Source organism: Leopardus geoffroyi, chromosome B2, assembly GCF_018350155.1.
Source record: "Leopardus geoffroyi isolate Oge1 chromosome B2, O.geoffroyi_Oge1_pat1.0, whole genome shotgun sequence".
Classification (NCBI taxonomy): domain Eukaryota; kingdom Metazoa; phylum Chordata; class Mammalia; order Carnivora; family Felidae; genus Leopardus; species Leopardus geoffroyi.
This window is the reverse complement of record NC_059332.1, coordinates 9,269,741-9,289,800: the sequence shown is the minus strand read 5'-3', so window position 1 is coordinate 9,289,800 and position 20,060 is coordinate 9,269,741. Positions and strand designations below refer to the sequence as shown.

Sequence of the window (20,060 nt, the reverse complement as noted above, 5' to 3'; positions counted from 1 at the left end):
TCATTAAACAGACAATATTACCTCCATATAATGCAGTGAATATGCAGATACTGAAAAGAGGGGGATTTCTGGACACTGATACACCAAGGCCTAGAGAACATACTGTGAAAACTTACTTCACAGCAAGTCGATGTTGCTCAGCAGAGAGGTCTTCAGCTCTTCGACCTAATCCTATAAAAAAGAAAAAAGTTAGAAAGAAGATGTGTGAAGCAGATAACTCATTCTAAAAGAGGCTTACAAAATTCATTTGAAGAAAGTGATTTATCTCATATTTCATTAATTTTGCTTCAGAAATCATAAAAGGGTCCTCCTTTCTTTTTTTTTTTTTTTTAATGTCCCGGATTCAAGAGCTACCCACAAATACGTGTGTGAGGAGGAAAGTCTCTATATGTTCTTGTGAAGAGGGGAGGATTCAGGGACTGCTACTGAATCTGCACAGTCTGTCATGGATCCCAGAGAAGCCCCCACATCTCCTCCACTCCTTGACAAAGTGCCTCTGGTTTCACTGCTACATGAGAGAGAGAAGCCGGCCTTTGCTGCCCGCACCAGCTTAAGTACCTCCCTGAGTGCACTGGGTACAGACACCCAGTATTGGCTGACAACATAGGTGCGGAATGGGGAAAGGAACAGGGGACTTTCCTCTTCCAAAAAACAGGAAATGGAAGCCTGAATGCGGGGAAAACACAGAAGAATCATCAGGTGATTATTCTTTTAAAACTCATCCAGGGGCGCCTGGGTGAGTCAAGTCGGTTAAGCATCCAACTTCGGCTCAGGTCACGGTCTCACGGTTCATGGGTTCGAGCCCCGCGTCGGGCTCTGTGCTGACGGCTCAGAGCCTGGAGCCTGCTTTAGATTCTGTGCCTCCCTCTCTCTTTGCCCTTCCCCTGCTTGTGTTCTGTCTCTGTCTCTCTCAAAAATAAATAAACATTACGAAGAATTTTTAATAAAACAAAATTCATCCATGCCAGAAAATCACCTTAATGCTTCTCATAAAATTTAGATGTTAACTTATACTCAAACTGAAGTGTCATAAGTTGACTTTAAAACTGTATATTCAGCTAAGACTGATTATGATCACCGATCACAGAGGCAATTCAGAAACATGTCTAAAGGCAGGCAGAGTGTTTCTGAATTTTACTTGTTCCTCCCACGCACAAGAAAAAAAGAAACGGCAAATAAACATCTTGCTGCATATAAGGGTTGTTCCAGAAAATAGGGTATACTGAGAGTGCTTTAAGTAGTAAATGCAGGCAAAAAGCCTATTAAAAAAAAAAAAAAAAAAGGCAGTATTTAAAAAAAAAACACACTTTCTTCTAAGATCTCAACAATACATCTCTGGCAATCCTAGAAATTAAATTGATTTTAGTTATTGGTTTATGGTGCTAATATTAGTCTATAACCACTACCAAGTAGACTTTTAGGTACAAAAACATTCAGCAACTCACCCCCGTTTGCCCAGGACTTACCCAGTTTGGGTCCTAAAAGTCTCATGTCCTGGGAAAGCACTCAGTCCTGGGCAAACCAGGACAGATGGTCTCCCTAGAAAGACCCCATCCTTGGTATGAAATTACCCAGTTCTCTACACAGTGATTAAATTGCCAAGTATGAACTCGGAATACCCAGGGTCAAAATGAAATTAAATCGGTTCCCAAGCTTTAGAGAAAAATAAGACTAGCTGACAGAGATTGTAAATCTACTCAACCTGTTGGCACATAAAGAAGCTTCAACCATCCGAAAGCGTTTGCCAGAGCAGTACAAATCCGTAGAATATCCTTCTACTAATTGTACCTGACACCTCTTAAGTCCATATTAAAATCTTCCACCCGGCTGAAAGTGCTGTACTCATCCCCTGGAACCAGGTTTTAATCATGTAAATCACACTTTCTTGGCCATTTGCAGGAAGGGCATGAGCAAAGAAAATGTTCAGTTTTATACAAACAGAAGGTTCTTCCTTCTTCTAGGACAAGGGTCACACTAATCTCATTAGATAATTTTCCAAGCCAAGCAAAAAGAAAAAACACTAAGGTAACAAAACAAATCCAGCATGAAAAACGATTAGCCAAGGGCACCTGGGTGGCTCAGTTGGTTGAGCGCCCGACTTTGGTTCAGCTCATGATCTTACGGGTTTGTGAGTTCGAGCTCTGCGTCGGGCTCTGTGCTGACGGCTCAGAACCTGGAGCCTGTTTCGGGTTCTGTGTCTCCCCCTCTCTCTGCCCACACCCCCCCCACCACCACTCGCTCTCGCTCTCTCTCTCTCTCTCAAAAAGTAAATAAACATTTAAAAAAAAAAAGATTAATCAGCCAATACTATTTTTTATTACCTTATGAGCATCTCAGATTAAACCAAAGAAAAAATCAACAGATTTAGAAATGAAGGGCAGAGCGCACCATACATTTAAAATGTGGTACAAACAAACAAAAAAAACCCTTCTCGGTATAAAGACTTCAGCAAATGTAGACGGCAGATTCAGCAGGAAAAGTGGTAAATAATAGCTGAGGAAGTAAAAAGCTTTGATTAAAGAAGCTTGCAAATTTCTGACAAGTTATAATAAGATCTGGACTGTGGATATACTCTAAACGAAGGTCTGTGTCAGGCTCACTCTCAGAACCAAAAGGAGAGTTCTTCTCACCATCATGAACTTGGAATGCCAAGGTCGTGATCTTCTGTGTGACAATCATCAGAGGCCTAAAAGGAAGACAGAAGATAATCCATTGGCAGAAGGGCCACTAGAAGAAACTTTCATTCTATTTCCCTGATTGGTGGTGTTTTATCCGGAAGGTTACTCAATAAAATACGAACACACTGGATTTGAAGAACACACTTTTATTTCCTTTCCAAATCACTTTAAGTAAATAGATACAACAACACGGAACGAGATCACACCAGAAAGCCGCTCTTGCACTGTTACTCAAAGTCTTGAGTTTCAGTACCGGCACCGACTACATTGTCTGGAACTCGTTAAAAATGCAGACTCGTACACTTCGTTCCGGAACCAGAGAATGGAAACCTGCATCTTACCAAGATCTCCAGGGAACTCAGATGCACAGTAACATATGAGCAGCATCAGTTTGGGGGATACCTAAACCCAGTGCCCTGCTTCCGCCTGGATGAGGTACATATTCTGGCTTCTTCATTCTAGTATCTTCTACCATGTGTTGTTCTAGTAAAGGCAATTCTTGCACGTACTTTTTCCGTAGTAAAAGATTCATTTGTAAAACGCAGCCACCTGTCCATAAACCGTTTAGTGACCAAAAATAACACCAATCCTAGTCTGAAAAAAGACCTCAAATAAAAACTTGCCTAAGAAGTGGCATCATGTCAACAAGGACGCCAAGATAATTCAATAGAGGCAAGAACAATCTTCTTAAATAGTGATGGCACAACTAGTCATATAAAAAAAGATACAAAAGTAATTAAAACTGCATCGAATACCTAAATGCAGGCTAAAACCATAAATCTCTTGGAAGAAAACACAGGCATAAATCTTTATGACCTTAGATTGGGTGACGGTTTCTTTTTAATAATTTTTTGAGACAGAGAGAGAGAGAGAGAGATACAGAGCATGAGCAGGGGACGGGCAGAGAGAGAGGGAGACAGAATCCAAAACGGTTGCCAGGCTCCAGCTGTCAGCACAGAGCCTGGCGCGAGGCTCAAACTCATGAACCAGGAAATCATGACCTGAGCCAAAGTCAGATGCTTAACTGACTGGGCCACCCAGGTGCCCCTTGGTGATGGTTTCTTAAATGCAACGCCAATAACCTGTAACTTCACAGGTAACAAAAGAAAATTATAGATTAAATGGATATCATTAAAACTTAAAATCCTGTGCTTCAAATGACACACACCATCAAGAAAGTGAGAAGATAGTTCACAGAATGTGCTGAATACATGTGTAAATCACACATCTGATAAGGGACTTGGCACTAGAATATACAAAGAACTCTTACAACTCAATAAGAATAAGACAGTAATATAATTTAAAAATGGCCAAAGGATCTGCATGGACATTTCTCTAGAAAGGATATACAAATAGTAAGAAGTTGCTCTGGCCGAGGTATAAGCAGATGAAAAGATGCTCAACAATCATCAGCCATCCAAGAAATGCAAATCAAATCACGTGCCCCTTCTCAACCACCAGGATGACTAGAATCAAAAAGACAGATAACAAGTATTGGCCAGGAGTTGGAGAACCCTCATACACTGCCAGTGGGAATATTAAATGGTACCTGCTACTTTATTTTTTATTTTTAATGTTTATTTATTTTTGAGACAGAGACAGACTGTGAGCAGGGGAGGGGCCGAGTGAGAGGGAGACAGACTCTGAAGCAGGCTCCAGGCTCTGAGCTGTCAGCACAGAGCCCGATGCGGGGCTCGAACTCACAAACCATGAGATCATGACCTGAACCAAGGTCGGACGCTTAACTGACTGAGCCACCCAGGCGCCCTGGTATAAGCTACTTGAGAGAGTCTGGCAGTTTCTCAAAAGGTTAAACATAGAATCACCATATAACCAAGCAATCCCACTCCTAGGAACATACCCATGGAAAATAAAAATACACTTACACAAAAACTTGTGCACACATGTTCAGAGCAACATTATTCGTAATAGCCCAAAGGGAAATAACCCAAATGTCCACCAACTAATGAATGAGTAAATGAAATGTGGTATGTGTACACAATAGAGTATTATTCAGCAATAAAAACAATGAAGTCCTGACACATGCTATAACACAAATGGTCCTTAAAAACATTATGCTAAATGAAAGAAGCCAGACACAAAAGTCATATATTGCACGGTTCCACTGACATGAAATACCTAGGACAGGCAAATCCATAGAGAAAGGAAGTGCTGCCCAAGGCTGGGGCAGTTGGGAGGAAATGAGGACTGAGGGCTAATGCATACCGGTTTCTCTGGGAGGGTGATGAAAATGTCATATAATTAATTATGGTAATGGTTGCACTCTGTCAATCCACTCTGTGAACACATTCAAAATCACTCAATTGTATTCTTCAAATTTTTTTTTAATCTTCCATTTTCTAAAGTTTATTTATTTATTTTGGAGAAGTTGTGCATGGGAGGGGCAGAGAGAGAGAGAGAGGCAGAAAGAGAGAATCCCAAGCAGGCTCCACACTGTCAGCGCTGGGCTCAGACCCAAATGGTGAGATCATGACCTGAGCTGAAATCAAGAGTCGGACGCTTCACTGACCGAGCCAGGCAGGCATCCCTGAATCGCACTCTTGAAATGAGTGAACTGTAGGATATGTGAATTAGATCTCGCCAAGAGGAAGTGGAGTTAGAATCCTCCCACATACTCACTCTTCTATGCATGTAAGGAGGAGTGCCATATGCTCTTGCTCAGAAGCCTTCCTGTCTCAACATTTTTCATTGATCCATTTATTTAAACTTATGAGTAGATGAGATGCCAAATTCAGAATGCCCAAGTTACGAGATTTGAGAGTCAAATCCGTAAAGTTACTGACTTAAAAGATGAAACTCAAATACCATCCATGTTGTATTTCAGTCAAAACCTAAAATAGTCCAAGACATGTCTGATGATGATCGGAACTCATGCTTACTGTTTGCAAAAATGCAGAACGCGGCACACACGAGCAACTACAAGTACAGGAAGGACGCAAAAAGGCTCCCTGATGCAGCCAACGAACTTGCGCAGAACAACGAGGCCTCAAAACTTGAGTTGTACTCGGGTTTTCCACCGCTGAGAAGCGCGCCTTGTGCTGGGGTTTGCACGCACTCGCCAGTAGCAGGCGCTGCACTTGCATCCATGGGAACCATCCGGTCAATCTGAAATCAAGGTTTGAGTCCAGCGTGGTGGAGGCAGGGCCATTTCTCTTTTGTCCGATAACATTTTTCATGATTAAGAAATAAAAAAGGTAAACAGGCCAACTTCTGGGGAAGATGCTAAAATACGAGGATCCTAAGCTCACCTCATCCCCTGGATACGGCCAGGCAACAGCCACATCGGTGTAGAGGACCCAAACAAGGACCTGAAGACTGACAGGACAGGGTCACCACAGCTAAACGGAGAGAAGAGGCCACACTGAAAAGAGTAGGAAGTGTGCAAACACGGCTGGGAACCAAACTGACCCATGAGACTGTCTGTGGGAAGGAGGGTCACTGCAAGCATGGAGAGGAGCAGACCCCACTCCAGGCACCGGGAAAATAAATCCCCCTCACATTTTGCTTTGAAAACCACAGTGGCTTAACGCCAGCAGTCCTTAAAAACAGCGGCACGTAACACCTAGAACCTTAAAAACCGGCAGGCTCAGCTCTGGGACAGCTGGAGCTTGATAGGAAACGGAGTCCTGGACCCTAAAGAGACAGCATGACAAACAGGCGTGCTGAGATACAGCACAGAAGCAGCAATCTGAAAAAATACCTGGGGTATACTGTGGTATACAGGAAGGAGCTTTACTAATCTCAGAGCGTGTGCTTGAGAGGCAGGGATCTTTAGGAGTCTTCTCCAAACACAAAACAGCTGGTGGGCGCCATTTCTCTCCCCTACATCCCTGCCTAAATAGGACACCTGTGGGAACCGGCTCGAATACTCTCCAATTAGCTTGATAATACCGCACAACCCCCACTCTCCTGCCCCATCTAATCTGCCCTTGGCAGGAGTCCATCCAAAGCAGCACCACAAGCTGGCACTGTGCAAGCAACTGCCACAGGGGCCAGCGCCACTCTAAGTGACTCCTGCCTTGGGGAGGCAGGTAGAAGAAGATAACCACACACACCAGTTAGACTCCGGCCCCAGCAGTGGGCTGGGGCAGACATCGGGTCTGACTGCAGACCCCACACACCAACTAGAGCCTGTCAGGGGACAAAACAGGAAGAGCACCCTGAAGTTCAGTGTGACCACAGCTCTGAAAAATTCCTGGTCTGACCCGACTCAAGCCCGAGGTAGCCCAACTGGCCCATTAGACACACAGGGACCAAATCCTGCCCACAACGGGCAAAGAGAGCCATCGCAGACAACTGGTCTGAAGGCAAATGCAGCTCAGTCACAACAATAGGGTGCATTCAACACACAGAGGAAGCAAAACCATAAAGCACCAGGTTCTGGTGAACATGGAACATTGCACTGTAGGGCACTAAGGGACCCCTTCTTCATAATGCCACTGCTTTCAACAGCAGGAGACACTGCTGACTTTCCTAACACAGAGAAACAGACACAGAGAGTTAGACAAAATGAGACAGAGGACTATGTTCCAAATGAAAGAACAGGACAAAAATCACAGCAAGAGAGCCAAATGAAACGGAGATAAGTAATATGCCTGAGAGATAACTTAAAGTAATGTTCATAAAGATACTCATGGGACTGGAGAAAAGAGTGGAGGATCTCAGTGATATGTTCAACAAAGAGAAAACATAAAAATGAGCCAATCAGAGATAAAGAACTCAGTAACTAAAATTTATACAGGAAGGAATAAATAGTAGACTAGACTAGAGAAAGCAAAAGAATGGGTCAGTGAACTGGAGGACAGAGTAATGGAAGCAATCAAGCTGAACAGGAGAGAGAAAAAAGAATAATAAAAAATAAGAATAGACTAAGGGAACTCAGTGACACCATAAAACATAAAAACACTCACATTATAGGGGTCCTGGAAGGAGAAGAAAGAGAAGAGGGGGAAGAAAATTTATGTCAAGAAATACTAGGTGAAAACTTTCCTAATCTGGGAAAGGAAACAGAACTCCAAATCCAGGAGGCCAGAGAGCACCACCCAAAAATCAACCCAAGGAGGTCCACACCAAGACATTAAAAATTAAAATGGCAAAACATAGTGGTAAAGAGAAACATTTTACAACAGCAAAAGAAAATTATTACATACACAGAAACCCCACAAGGCTATCAACAGATTTTTCAGCAGAAACTTTGCAGGCCAGAAGGGAGTAGTACAATATATTCAAATGCTGCAAGGAAAAAATCTGCGGTTAAAAATACTCCATCCAGCAAGGTTATCATTCATAATAGAAGGGGAGATAAAGAATTCCACAGATAACATCAATAAAATTGATAAACCATTAGCCAGACTCATCAAAAAAGAAAGAGAATTCAAATAAACAAAATCAGAACTGAATGAGAAGAAATAACAACACCACAGAAATACAAAGGACTATAACAGAATATTATGAAAAATCATATGTCAACAAAATGGACAACTTAGAAGAAATGGATAAATTACTAGAAACATGCAACCTCCCAAAAATGAATCAGGAAGAAATAGGAATTTTGAACAGACCAATTACCAACAATAAAATTGAATCTCAAGTCCAGGACCAGACAGCTTCATAGGTTAATTCCACCAAAGATTTAAAGAAGAGTTAATACCTATTATTCTCAAATAATCCAAAAAAAATACAAGAGGAAAGAAAACTTCCAAATTTCTTCTATGAGGCCTGCACTACCTTGATACCAAAATCAGATAAAGTCACTACAAAGAAAAAAAAAAAGACACTACAAAAAAAAAAAAGAAAACTACAGGCCAATATCTCTGATAAACATAGATGCAAAAAGCCTCAACAAAATATTAGCAAACTACATCTAACAACATGTTAAAAAAAATCATTCACCACAATCAAGTGGCATTTATTCCCAGAATGCAAGGGTAGTTCAATACTCACAAATCCACAGATCAATAAGAGGATAAAAATCACGTGATCATTTCAAGATGCAGAAAAAACATTTCACAGAGTACTATATCCATTCATGATAAAAACTCTTAAACAAAGTAGGCTAAGAGGGAACGTACCTCAACATAATAAAGGCCATATATAAAAAACCCACAACTAACATCATATTCAATGGTGAAAAACCGAGTTTTCCCCCTAAGATCAGGAACAAGACATGGATGTCCACAAAAGTGTCCTACCACTTTTATTCAACATAATACAGAAGGTCCCAGCCACAGCAATCAGACAAAAAAAAAAAAAGGAATAAAAGGAATAAAACCGGTAATGAAGATGTAAAACTTCCACTATTTGCATAGGACATGATACCATATATAGAAAACTTGAAAGAGTCTACCAAAAAACTACTTGAACTGATAAGGAAATTCAGGAAGATCACAGGATCCAAAATCAATGTACAGAAATCCGTTGCATTTCTATACACTAATAATGAAGTAGCAGAAAGAAAATTTAAAAATACAATCCCATTTACAACTGCACCAAAAATAACAGAATACCTAGGAAGAAATTAACCAAGGAGGTGAAAGACCTGTGCTTTGTAAACTATAAAATATGAAAGAAATTGAAGACAACAGAAACACATGGAAAAATATTCCATGCTCACAGACTGGAAGAACAAATATTGGTAAAATGTCTATACTATCCAAAGGAATCCATAGATTTACTGTACTCCCTATCAAAATACCAACATTTGTCACAAAACTAGAATAAAGAATCCTAAAATTTGTATGGAACCACAAAAGGACCTAAATTTCAAAAAGAAATCTTGAAAAAAGAAAAAGCTGGAGGTATCGCTATTCTAGACTTCAAGTTATATTACTAAGCTGTAATAATCAAAATAGTATGGTACTGCCACAAAAATAGACACATATTTCAACAGAACACAAAGGAGCCCAGAAGAAACCCACAACTTTATGTTCAATTAATCTTTGACAAAAGAAGAAAGAATATGCAATGGGAAAAAGTCTCTTCAGCAACTGGTGTTGGGAAAACTGGAAAGCTACATCCAAAAGAATGACATTGGACCATTTTCTCACATGATACACAAAAATAAACTCAAAATGGATTAAAGACCTAAATATGAGACCCAAAACCATCAAAATCCTAGAAGAGAGTACAGGCAGTAATTTCTCTGACATTGGCTGTGACATTTTTCTAGATAGGTCTCCTGAGGCAAGGGAAACAAAAGCAAAAATAAACTAGTGGGACTATATCAAAATAAAAAGCTTCTTCACAGCGAAGGAAACAATCACCAAAACTAAAAGACAACCTACAGAATGGCAGAGAATATTTTCAAATGACATATCCAATAAAGGGTTAATATCCAAAATGTAAAAAGAACGGATACAACGCCATACCCAAAAAGCAAATAACCCAATTAAAAATGGGCAAAAGACATGAACAGACATTTCTCCACAGAAGACGTGCAGATGGCCAACAGACACATAAAATGATGCTCAAAATCACTCATCATCAGGGAAATGCAAATCAAAACCACAATGAAATATCACTTCACACTTATGAACATGGCTAAAATCCAAAACGCAAGAAATAACAAGTGTTGCCGAGGATGTGAAAAAAAAAAAAGGAACCCTAGTGCACTATCGGTGGGAATGCAAACTGGTGCAGCCACTGTGGAAAATCATATGGAGGTTCCTCAAAAAGTGAAAAGTAAAATTACCATATGATCCAGGAATTCAACTACTAGGTATTTAACCAAGGAATATAAAAACACTAATTCAAAACAATATATGCACCCGTTTATTGCAGAATTATTTACCATGGCCAAAATATTAAAGCAGCCCAGCGTCCATCAATAGATGAATGAATAAAGAAGATGTGGTATGTACATATACATGCAATGGAATATTGCTCAGCTAGAAGAACGAATGAAATCTTGCCATTTGCAACAACATGGATGGATCTAGGGAGTATAATGCTAAGTGAAATAAGTCAGTCAGAAAAAGACAAATACCGTATGACCTCACTCCTATTTGGACTTTAAGAAAGAAAACAAACGAACAAAAACTTAAAAAGAGACAAACAAAAAAACAGACCCTTAAGTACAAAGAACAAACTGATGGTTATCAGAGGGAGGTGGGTGTGGGGACGGGTAAAACAGGTGAAGGAAATTAAGACTATACTAATCATGATGAGCCCAGAGTAATGTATAAAATTATTGATTCAATATACTGTACACCTGAAACTAATATGACACTCTATGTTAATTATACTGAAATTTTAAAAGTCAACAGAAGGAAAAATTTATACATATATATAAGGGAAGAAAATCACTTTTTTTTCTGATTATGGTTCCAATTTGGAGAAAGACATACAGGGAAAAATGAATAAGGGAAAACAGGCAGATGGAGATGTGATTAGGGTAGAAAGAACAATGCCACTCCCTCCAACACACACACACACACACACACACACACACACACAGAAAATCAGTGCCTTCCTACAAACTCCGGGTAATTTACCAGAAGTGGTACCCATTCGTCCATGTCTATTTTCCATATCAACTCCCACCAAAAAATAACCTGTCTTTTAAAACATTAAACAGAAACTCAATTTTGAACAGCATTCCAATAAAACCTACCTAGTTTACCTTACTCTTTGGAGCTAGGGTGGTTAAAACCAGGGTGTCCTGGTAAAACTGAGATGGGGCAATGATATAAAGTTGGCTGGCCAGCATCACGCCAGATCTGACATTCAAGGATCTTATTTCCTCCAACAGGTAATTTTAGATCCAAAAGAGTATATTTTGCATTTTCATTACTCTTTTCTTTATAATAAAAGTCCTCTTGTAATACTAATATATTAGGAAAGCAAAGAGTCAGGCAAGCCTAAGTTAGACAGGGTGGGAGAATAGGAATATGACAAACTTTCAATCAACGGCAACCTAGGCTGGGACTGCCATCTTGCACAACCAGGGGCTCCAAATGCAACATGAACCATGCAACTAGTAGCCTTAACTCAGCAGCTGAGGAGCACAGGAGGCTCGGACAGTACTCCCTCATCTCTGTTGCTTCTGCCCCACTGGTAACCCCCACTCCCTGGATTACCAAAGAAGGAGGTGATGGTATGACAACTTCAGTAGAATGTTACCAAACTCCTATCAACTCTTCCAGCATCAGGAAGAATATGGAGGGCTCCAGAAGTCACAGCAAACAAAAGAGATGGTTCCATCAGCTCCCCAGGACTACAACTAAGGGTAGCAGGAACTCTTCTCCACTTAGTTCAAAGTTCACCGAGTATCTGTTGGGAACCATCCAGTGGTCAATCAGAGTAGAATAGGCTTACCCTTCACATTAATCTTTCCAAAGTTGTAATCTCCACACTCTCGCACTCAACAATAACAGAATCATCAGTTCTCCATTCTAATAGGCACCCACCAAATATACTTACTTGGTAGAACTTATACTCACGTCTGGGAATTAAATTCCAAGGGACTATACTAGTTATCAAAGAGCTGACAGAAGCCTGAAGAAGCACGAAATAAGCAAATCTCCCAGCAGACATCACTTCTTTGCCCATATTATAAAACCCAATTATTTGCACATACTGAGTTGGTCAGGTGGAGGGGCCAGGATGTCATAAACCAAGAGAAGAAAACATTTCCCAGACAAATGATCATCTCTAGCAGCAAGGGGTGCAGACAAGTGATATTTCTATTATGCCCCAGTAAGGTAAAAGGGAACACAAAGGCTATTGTTCTACTCCTCTAGACCATGTCACCATAATATGCATGCATATGCATTCATAATATGCATACTTGCAAATATATTTAAGTATTATTTATGATTTCTCATTATAATCATATAAAAGAATAAAACAATTATTAAAATCACCAATAAAGACCTCCCAACAGAACTACTGTCTCAGCATTTTGATTATTTCCTTCCAGGGCTTACTACGCATGCCCACGTTCATAAAAATGGGAATCTTTTTTTTTTCTTTTCTTTTTGAACGTTTATTTTTATTTTGAGAAAGAGCACCAGCAAGGGAGGGGCAGAGAGGGGGAGACAGAATCCCAAGCAGGCTCCATGCTGTTAGCACAGAACCCGAGGTGGGGCTTGATCCCATGAACTGTGAGACCATGACCTGAGCCAAAACCAAGAGTCAGATGCTTAACTGACTGAGCCACCCAGTCAGGGACTGAGCGCCCCTAAAAGTGGGAGTCTTAAGTCATGTATTAGTTTTGTGGATTTGATTTTCCATTGTATTGTAAGCATTTTCCAGTGTCCTTAAACATTCTTTGAAGACAACATTTTCAGTGGACACGTATTAGTACCATGATTTAATCATTCACCTCTTTTGGACCATTTAGGATGCTAACAGCTTTTCACTATTGACAACAGCTGAACACCCTTAGGAATACATTTGATTTCCTTAAGGTAATTCAATTCCTAGGAATTTCTCCTATCATAGAATACGAGCTTAAAAAAAAATTCCTGCTTGAAATTTTATGGCTAAGTTGCCTTCCAGAAGGGGACGGTACCGATTTGTACTCCCACTCTCAGTGTATAAGCGTTCTTGTTTCAGACTGTTCTCAAAAACACACGGGCAACTCAAATTGCCAACATGATGGGAGAGCAATTAGCTGCCTGAATCGGCCGAGCCTGCAAAGAGGAAATGAGGGTTCTTCTTTCTGCTTCCCTCAGAAATATCAATTTGTACCCTTCTGGGAGCAAGACAGAAGAATGAGCTCACTTCCACACACTTCAAAGGAATCAAGTACCCGCTTTATTACCAGCAACTGTTGAGCGTCCTGCAGGGGAACAGTAAATGTTCTGGTATTTTTAACAGCCCACATTCACAGAGAAAACACAAAGGATATTCGCCACTAATAAAAGCGTGTCGTCTGTGGTATCCTCGCCATTAACAACAGTCCAGCCCACAAAAACCTGATTACTTTCAGAAAGACAAATAAAATGCCAAGCCCCAGAATAATTTAAAGTATGAGTTTAGCCGTTACTCTCAAATTAAAAACATATATATGTTGTTTGGCACAAATGCTGATCTCCTCTAATCCCACTCAATTCCTGTCTGTGCTCTTATCCTAAAGACGTTTATAGGGGTGCCTGAGTGGCTCAGTTAAGTGTCCAACTCTTGGTTTCCGCTCAGGTCATGATCTCACAATCCCTGGGTTCAAGCCCCCGGTCGGGCTCTGACAGTGTGGAGACTGTTTGGGATTCTCTGTCTCCCTCTCTCTCTGCCCCTCTCCTACTCATGGCCATGCACTTACACTCACTCTCTCTCTCTCCCAAAATAAAAAAAAAAATTAAACAAATAAAGACGTAATAAAGTATGTTAAGCTCTTCAGTTTGGAAGCATGCTACAAAGGGAACAGCTATCTCGTTAGGCTGTTTTAAAACATCAGGTTCAACTTCAAGACAGAACTTTAGGAGCACCTGGGTGGCTCAGTCAGTTGAGCATCTGACTTCGGCTCAGGTCATGATCTCACGGTTCATGGGTTCGAGCCCCGCATCAGGCTCTGTGCTGACAGCTCGGAGCCTGGAGCCTGCTTCGGATTCTGTGTCTCCCTCTCTCTCTGGCCCTCCCCTGCTCACGCTCTGTCTCTCTCTCTCTCTCAGAAATAAATTTAAAAATTTTTTAAAAACTCTACTTTATTCCTCCACAACACAAAAATTTTAAGCTGAAACAAACGGAAGTGTCAGACAAAGTCCATTCTGAAGGGGAACTGGGGTTTTCTGCATGCTCATCATCAAAACAGACACCATTAAAGAATCTCTGTAACTGACAATTTGGGATTTAAAACATCATGTCAATTTCAGGTTGGTATGTGCCTCTCTGTTTATCCAAGAAGGCAGATTTATGTGTCAGTGAGGCACAGTGCATTTCTGGTGGCAGGGAAAAAATGCTGCTGCTTAATAATGTTCTATAATTTAATTTTTTTAATGTTTTATTCTTTGAGAGAGAGAGAGAGAGACAGAGACAGGGACAGAGGGAAAGCATGAGCAGGGGAGGGGCAGAGAGAGGGAGACACAGAATCCGAAGCAGGTTCCAGGCTCTGAGCGGTCAGCACAGAACCCGATGCGGGGCTCAAACCCACGAACTATGAGATCATGACCTGAGCCAAAGTCGGACGCTAAACCGACTGAGCCACCCAGGCGCCCCAATAATGTCCTATAATTTAAAAAAAGACATATGCTGAAGAACCGAATAGCACGGCCATCCAGCAGTTAGAGAAATAAGTCTCACACAACTACAGGGAACAGACACATCTTCTCTGTATCCTTCCCCAATCCACAGTGTTCTTTATAGTTCAAACATTCTATGATCTAGTGTGTAATGTCAGAGACTTCTTAATACAAGGAGATCTAAAAAATGCCCGAGGGGCCCCTGAGTGGCTCAGTTGATTAAGCATCCAGACTCTTGATTTCGGCTTGTTCATGGGTTCAAGCCCTAGTTGGGCTCTGCACTGACAGTGCGGAACCTGCCTGGATTTTCTCTCCCCTTCTGTGTCTGCACACCCCCCCCCCAAAGTTCTCTCTCTAAATAAATAAATAAACATTTAAAAAAAAATTTCTAAGCACCGACATCACTTGAGGAAAGATGTCACGACCATGCTGCTGGAAGTCAAGCTGACAGTGACTGATTTCCACTGTCCCCTTCTGTCAAAGTCCCCGGTTTTACGGACAGAACCGACAAGGAAGGAGGTGTGACAAGAGTGGGGAGAAGTGGGGACGCTGCAGGTGTTCTCACCTGCATGATCGGGGGCGAGGGACAGCTGTTGGCCCATCAAAAGGCACGCTATCACAGAACACCGTGTGCTGCTGTCTGAGAACGGCCGGAACCGAGTATCACCAATTAGGTGGCTTAAAACCAGAAACTAATTACACCTACGAAGACCCTATTTCCAAATAAGAATACATTCAGAGACTGAGGTTGCAGGAACATCAATCAACCCAGTACACGACGATAAATATGCTCTCAAGAGAACTTCCCAAACCAACCTGAAGTCGGTAACCCTACGTACATGCCAGTCTCTGCTCAGACATGCCAGTCTCCTGTAACCAGGCCTGGCATGTTCGGGGTTCTCAGCCAGTGCCTGCTGAGTGATGAATGAATGAGCCTTCTGATTCGGCACCAAAGCCCTTCCTCGGAGCGGGGATCTGCGGAGTGATGGCATTGCTCTTCCATAAGCCCCGTCTGCCACCTCCACAGTCATTCCTCTAACGGGGACTGAGGCAGTAGAAGCAAGTCAAGATGCCCAGCCTGCCGAGCAACCTGACAGCCGACTCCTGCAGGACTCCAGTCCTCCCCGTCCCCTTCCAACCTCCCTACCCTCTTCTCATTCAACAGCCATTACTTGTGGCATGATGAACTTGCCTTCGTCTCTTTCCAAAGGATCACTCTCTCCCCTTTCACGTCCATATACAATCAGTTTATATAGCAGTACAGGCAGGCTGGGGCAGCTCAGTCGGTTGAGCGTCCGACTTCGGCTCAGGTCATGATCTCATAGTTTGTGGGTTCGAGCCCCGCATCGGGCTCTGTGCTGACAGCTCGGAGCCTGGAGCCTGCTTCGGCTTCTGTGTCTCCCTCTCTCTGCCCCTTCCCCGCTCATGTGCTCTCTCTTGCTCTCTCCCTCTCTCTCAAAAATAAATAAACATTAAAATAAATTAAAAATTACATTTAATGCCGTAACTTCCTGGCTGTATTGTTATCTTTGTTGCTCCCATATTTTCCACATATTGCTCATGTGTCATTAAAAAGTAAAAAGTTGTGGGACGCCTGGGTGGCGCAGTCGGTTAAGCGTCCGACTTCAGCCAGGTCACGATCTCACGGTCCGCGAGTTCGAGCCCCGCGTCGGGCTCTGGGCTGATGGCTCAGAGCCTGGAGCCTGTTTCCGATTCTGTATCTCCCTCTCTCTCTGCCCCTCCCCCGTTCATGCTCTGTCTCTCTCTGTCCCAAAAATAAATAAACGTTGAAAAAAAAAAATTAAAAAAAAAAAAAAAAGGTAAAAAGTTGTGAACTTGTTTCAGAAAAACTCAACAACAACCGTGCTCCACAACATACAGGGAGGGAAATGCAGAAAGGAGACGAGTCAGAGAGAAACGTAAAATCCCAGGAACCCAAGGATAAGAAGAACCAATGCATGAAAGACCAAACCACAGTCACAGAAACTTCAGGACAACAGTCTTTGTGGCCAAAACCAACACTTCTGGCTTCCCGAGCCTCTTCAAGGTGGGACAGTTAAGTCGCAAAATTTGCAAAGTTCGCAGAACTGAGCTGTGAGTTGCAACACCTTTATTTCACTACCTCCCCTCCAATAACTCATGAAAGGAAGTGCAATTCAACCGGAGGGGAGACCCCAGGCTCTGCCTGACCTCACGCTGCTGCAGAGAACAGACCAAATTCCCCAGGAAGGAACATGGTGAATATACAGTGTGTTAGGAGGAATCACCCTGCTTCAGTGTCCATTCCTCAAGATTCATAAACAGCTGTTCCTAAACAAACAGGGACAGAGTATAGAATTTTCACTTCTCTGCCCACAGTCATCCCCAGGTGACCATCAGGAGAGGGGTGGCCCAGCAGGTTAAGGCCAAGAAAAAACTTTTGCAGCCCAGCATGGAGACCCTTGCTGTGCTGGGTATTACCTTCAAGTCACTAGAAGCCTAGGGAATCTGGGGGAAGGGTCAGGACGGGAACCATTTATCAGCTGGGAGCAAAAAATTTCTGTATTATTAATTAGTAGGAGATAAACACCAAGTCCATGTTAAGAGCATTGTACCAGAGGACTGGAAACGTTTCCTTTAAAGAGGAAGACAGTAAATACTGTAGGCTTTGCAGGTAACATGGTTTTGTCTTGACTATGCAACTCCACCGCTGTAGTGCAAGAGAGGCCAGAGACAACACGTAATGACCCGGTGCCCAGTTGTGTTCCATTGGAACTCTACAGAAACAAGCAGCAGGACAGACATGGCCCACGGGCCATCGGCTGCCACCCCAACCTTACAACACAGCAGGGCCAACAGTCCTGCAGAGCAATCAAACCTTCAGCCCCAACCTCATTGGCACAGTCTTACCAACCGATTGAACCAGCCACCAAGGAGTCTCCTGTGCAGCCTTGATCTTTTTTTTTTTATTTTTTAATTTTTTTTTTCAACGTTTATTTATTTTTGGGACAGAGAGAGACAGAGCATGAACGGGGGAGGGGCAGAGAGAGAGGGAGACACAGAATCGGAAACAGGCTCCAGGCTCTGAGCCGTCAGCCCAGAGCCCGACGCGGGGCTCGAACTCACGGGCCGCGAGATCGTGACCTGGCTGAAGTCGGACGCTCAACCGACTGTGCCACCCAGGTGCCCCAAGTGCAGCCTTGATCTTTACAGACCCCGAGAGACGGAGTGCAGGTCTGCAGTCGGGCCCTCCCCCCCAAATTAATACACTCACCCAGAAAAATCTGTAGTGAGAATCCCATAGTGGAAGATGTATATCCGGCTGATGTGGCATATTGTAAGGTATCCCATTGCTACAAAGAAGGAGTATCTGAAAGCAGAAGAGAGAAGATCGGATGATTACGCGTGGCAGTAACACGATCGACTTTCTCCTCTTCCTCTCCCTCCCTCCCCACATATCGTCAGTCACAAAGTCCTCTCTGCTTGGTCTGTAACCCAGCTGACCCCCTCCGCTCACTTTTGCATTCACTGCCTGGGACCCTTCATCTTTTCTCACCTGCACACAGCACAATGGAGTCACCCCAGAGGGCTTTACAAATTGCCGATGCCTGGGCCTCACCCCTGCTATTCTGGCTTAACTGGTACAGGATACGCCCAGCAGGTGTAATTTCATCGTGCAGCCAGAGCTGCGAAGCAAGAACCTGCAAGATCTTGTGCTCAGATTCTCCTCCTCAGAAACCACTGTGTCCACACAACGATCTTTGTAAAATACAAACCAAACCAGCATTATGCCGCCGACCTCTCCCTTCCTGAAATACTTTGTTCTCTTGGCTTCTCTTCTCCGTGATTGCTTCCCGCCTCTCTGGTTAATGCTGCCAAGGTTCTTGCTCAGCTTGTCTTCCTCCACTTACTCCTTAGGTGTGAGCATTCCCAGTGCCCTGCTGGGCACACCCCTGCCCAAGCCTGAGGCTTCAGTTACCACACACCAAGATCACGGCTTGGCTTCCTTCCGACACCTGCCATGACCAGCGGGGTACGAACCAGCAACACAAAGACAGACAGACACACACACACACACACACACACACGCATGTACATCATTCAGAACATTCATCAATTTGTAATCACACATACGTGACATTAAAGAACAAAAATTCAACTGAGTAAACTTTGAAGATCGAATTATCTTTATTAAGCGATTTGTTGACCTGGCTGCACCCCACTTAGCAAATAGAGGGGTGCTCCGAGGAGTTGCACAAAATGGAAGGTTTTTACAGGAAGGAGGGTGGCACAGGGAAGTGACTAGGAAAAGAAGGGACTGTTTCAGGCAAGGCCACTTTCCCTTAGGAGGAAGGGTCTCCTCACGCAGATGACCTCATGTTCCCTTTGGGGGATGGAGAGGGCCCATGGGATAGACTCCAGAGGTCATTAGCGCTGACCAGAAAATTCCTGGCTGACCGGGTAAGACTTCCATTTCTGGGGGAGTCTGAAACTGCCCTAAGCCCTAGTTTGGTGAGTTGGCCTACGTGACTCCATTTTGGGTCTGTGGTCTTCTTTTTCATAATGATCATCAAATTAACTGTTGTCTCCCTTACTAGACCATGAAGGCAAGAATGTCTTGTGTGTTTCACTCACAAGAGTGGCCTCCTGGGTGCTAAGTGAACAAAAACCAAATAAATGTTACTTGTCTTAAAGTCTCCAATGGCTCCCACTGTCCAGTCACATCATGACTCCTAAACGCAGCAGGCGATGTGCTCCTGCACGGAGCTCTGCCTTTCCCTCGTGGACTCCTCTCTGAGCACACCCCACGTCCACTTATGCTCAGACGACACCGGCCGCGCTCTCTCCACAATTACAGCTTGCATTTCCAGGCCAGATGTCTTCCGCACACCCCTTCCTCTGCCTGCAACTCCCTCCTCCGTCCTCCAGCCTACCTAGGAACTAATTACCAGGTAAGGCCGGGCTCCGGGTCAGTCCCCCCCGCACCGGCTTGCTCCACCCCTCCCCTCCTACCCCCAGCACAATTCACTGTTCCGCTCCTGGTATATCTCCAGTGCTCCATGCCAACCTCATCATTATGATGCTGAAATTATATGCATGTGTCTGTTACACCAACTCACCATGACCTGGAGCACCCCAACCCTTGGCCATAGAGGGGGTTCGTGTATGGTTAGCTGAAAGGCACTGAAAGGAGCACATTCGACAT

The 20,060-nt window shown here is 43.1% G+C and overlaps 1 protein-coding gene across 7 annotated transcripts in view; it reads right to left on the bottom strand.

Annotated features, from left to right (window-relative positions):
- MBOAT1 (membrane bound O-acyltransferase domain containing 1) overlaps positions 1–20,060 on the bottom strand; it is a 106,480-nt gene that overhangs the window by 20,825 nt on the left and 65,595 nt on the right. For all 7 annotated transcript variants that reach the window (XM_045497253.1, XM_045497252.1, XM_045497251.1 and 4 more), the window contains exons 4-6: positions 18,129–18,224; positions 2,631–2,686; positions 117–171 (exon numbers count right to left, since the gene is read on the bottom strand). In XM_045497253.1, the coding sequence (XP_045353209.1) occupies positions 117–171; positions 2,631–2,686; positions 18,129–18,224 (207 nt within the window). The remainder of the gene's footprint in view (positions 1–116; positions 172–2,630; positions 2,687–18,128; positions 18,225–20,060) is intronic.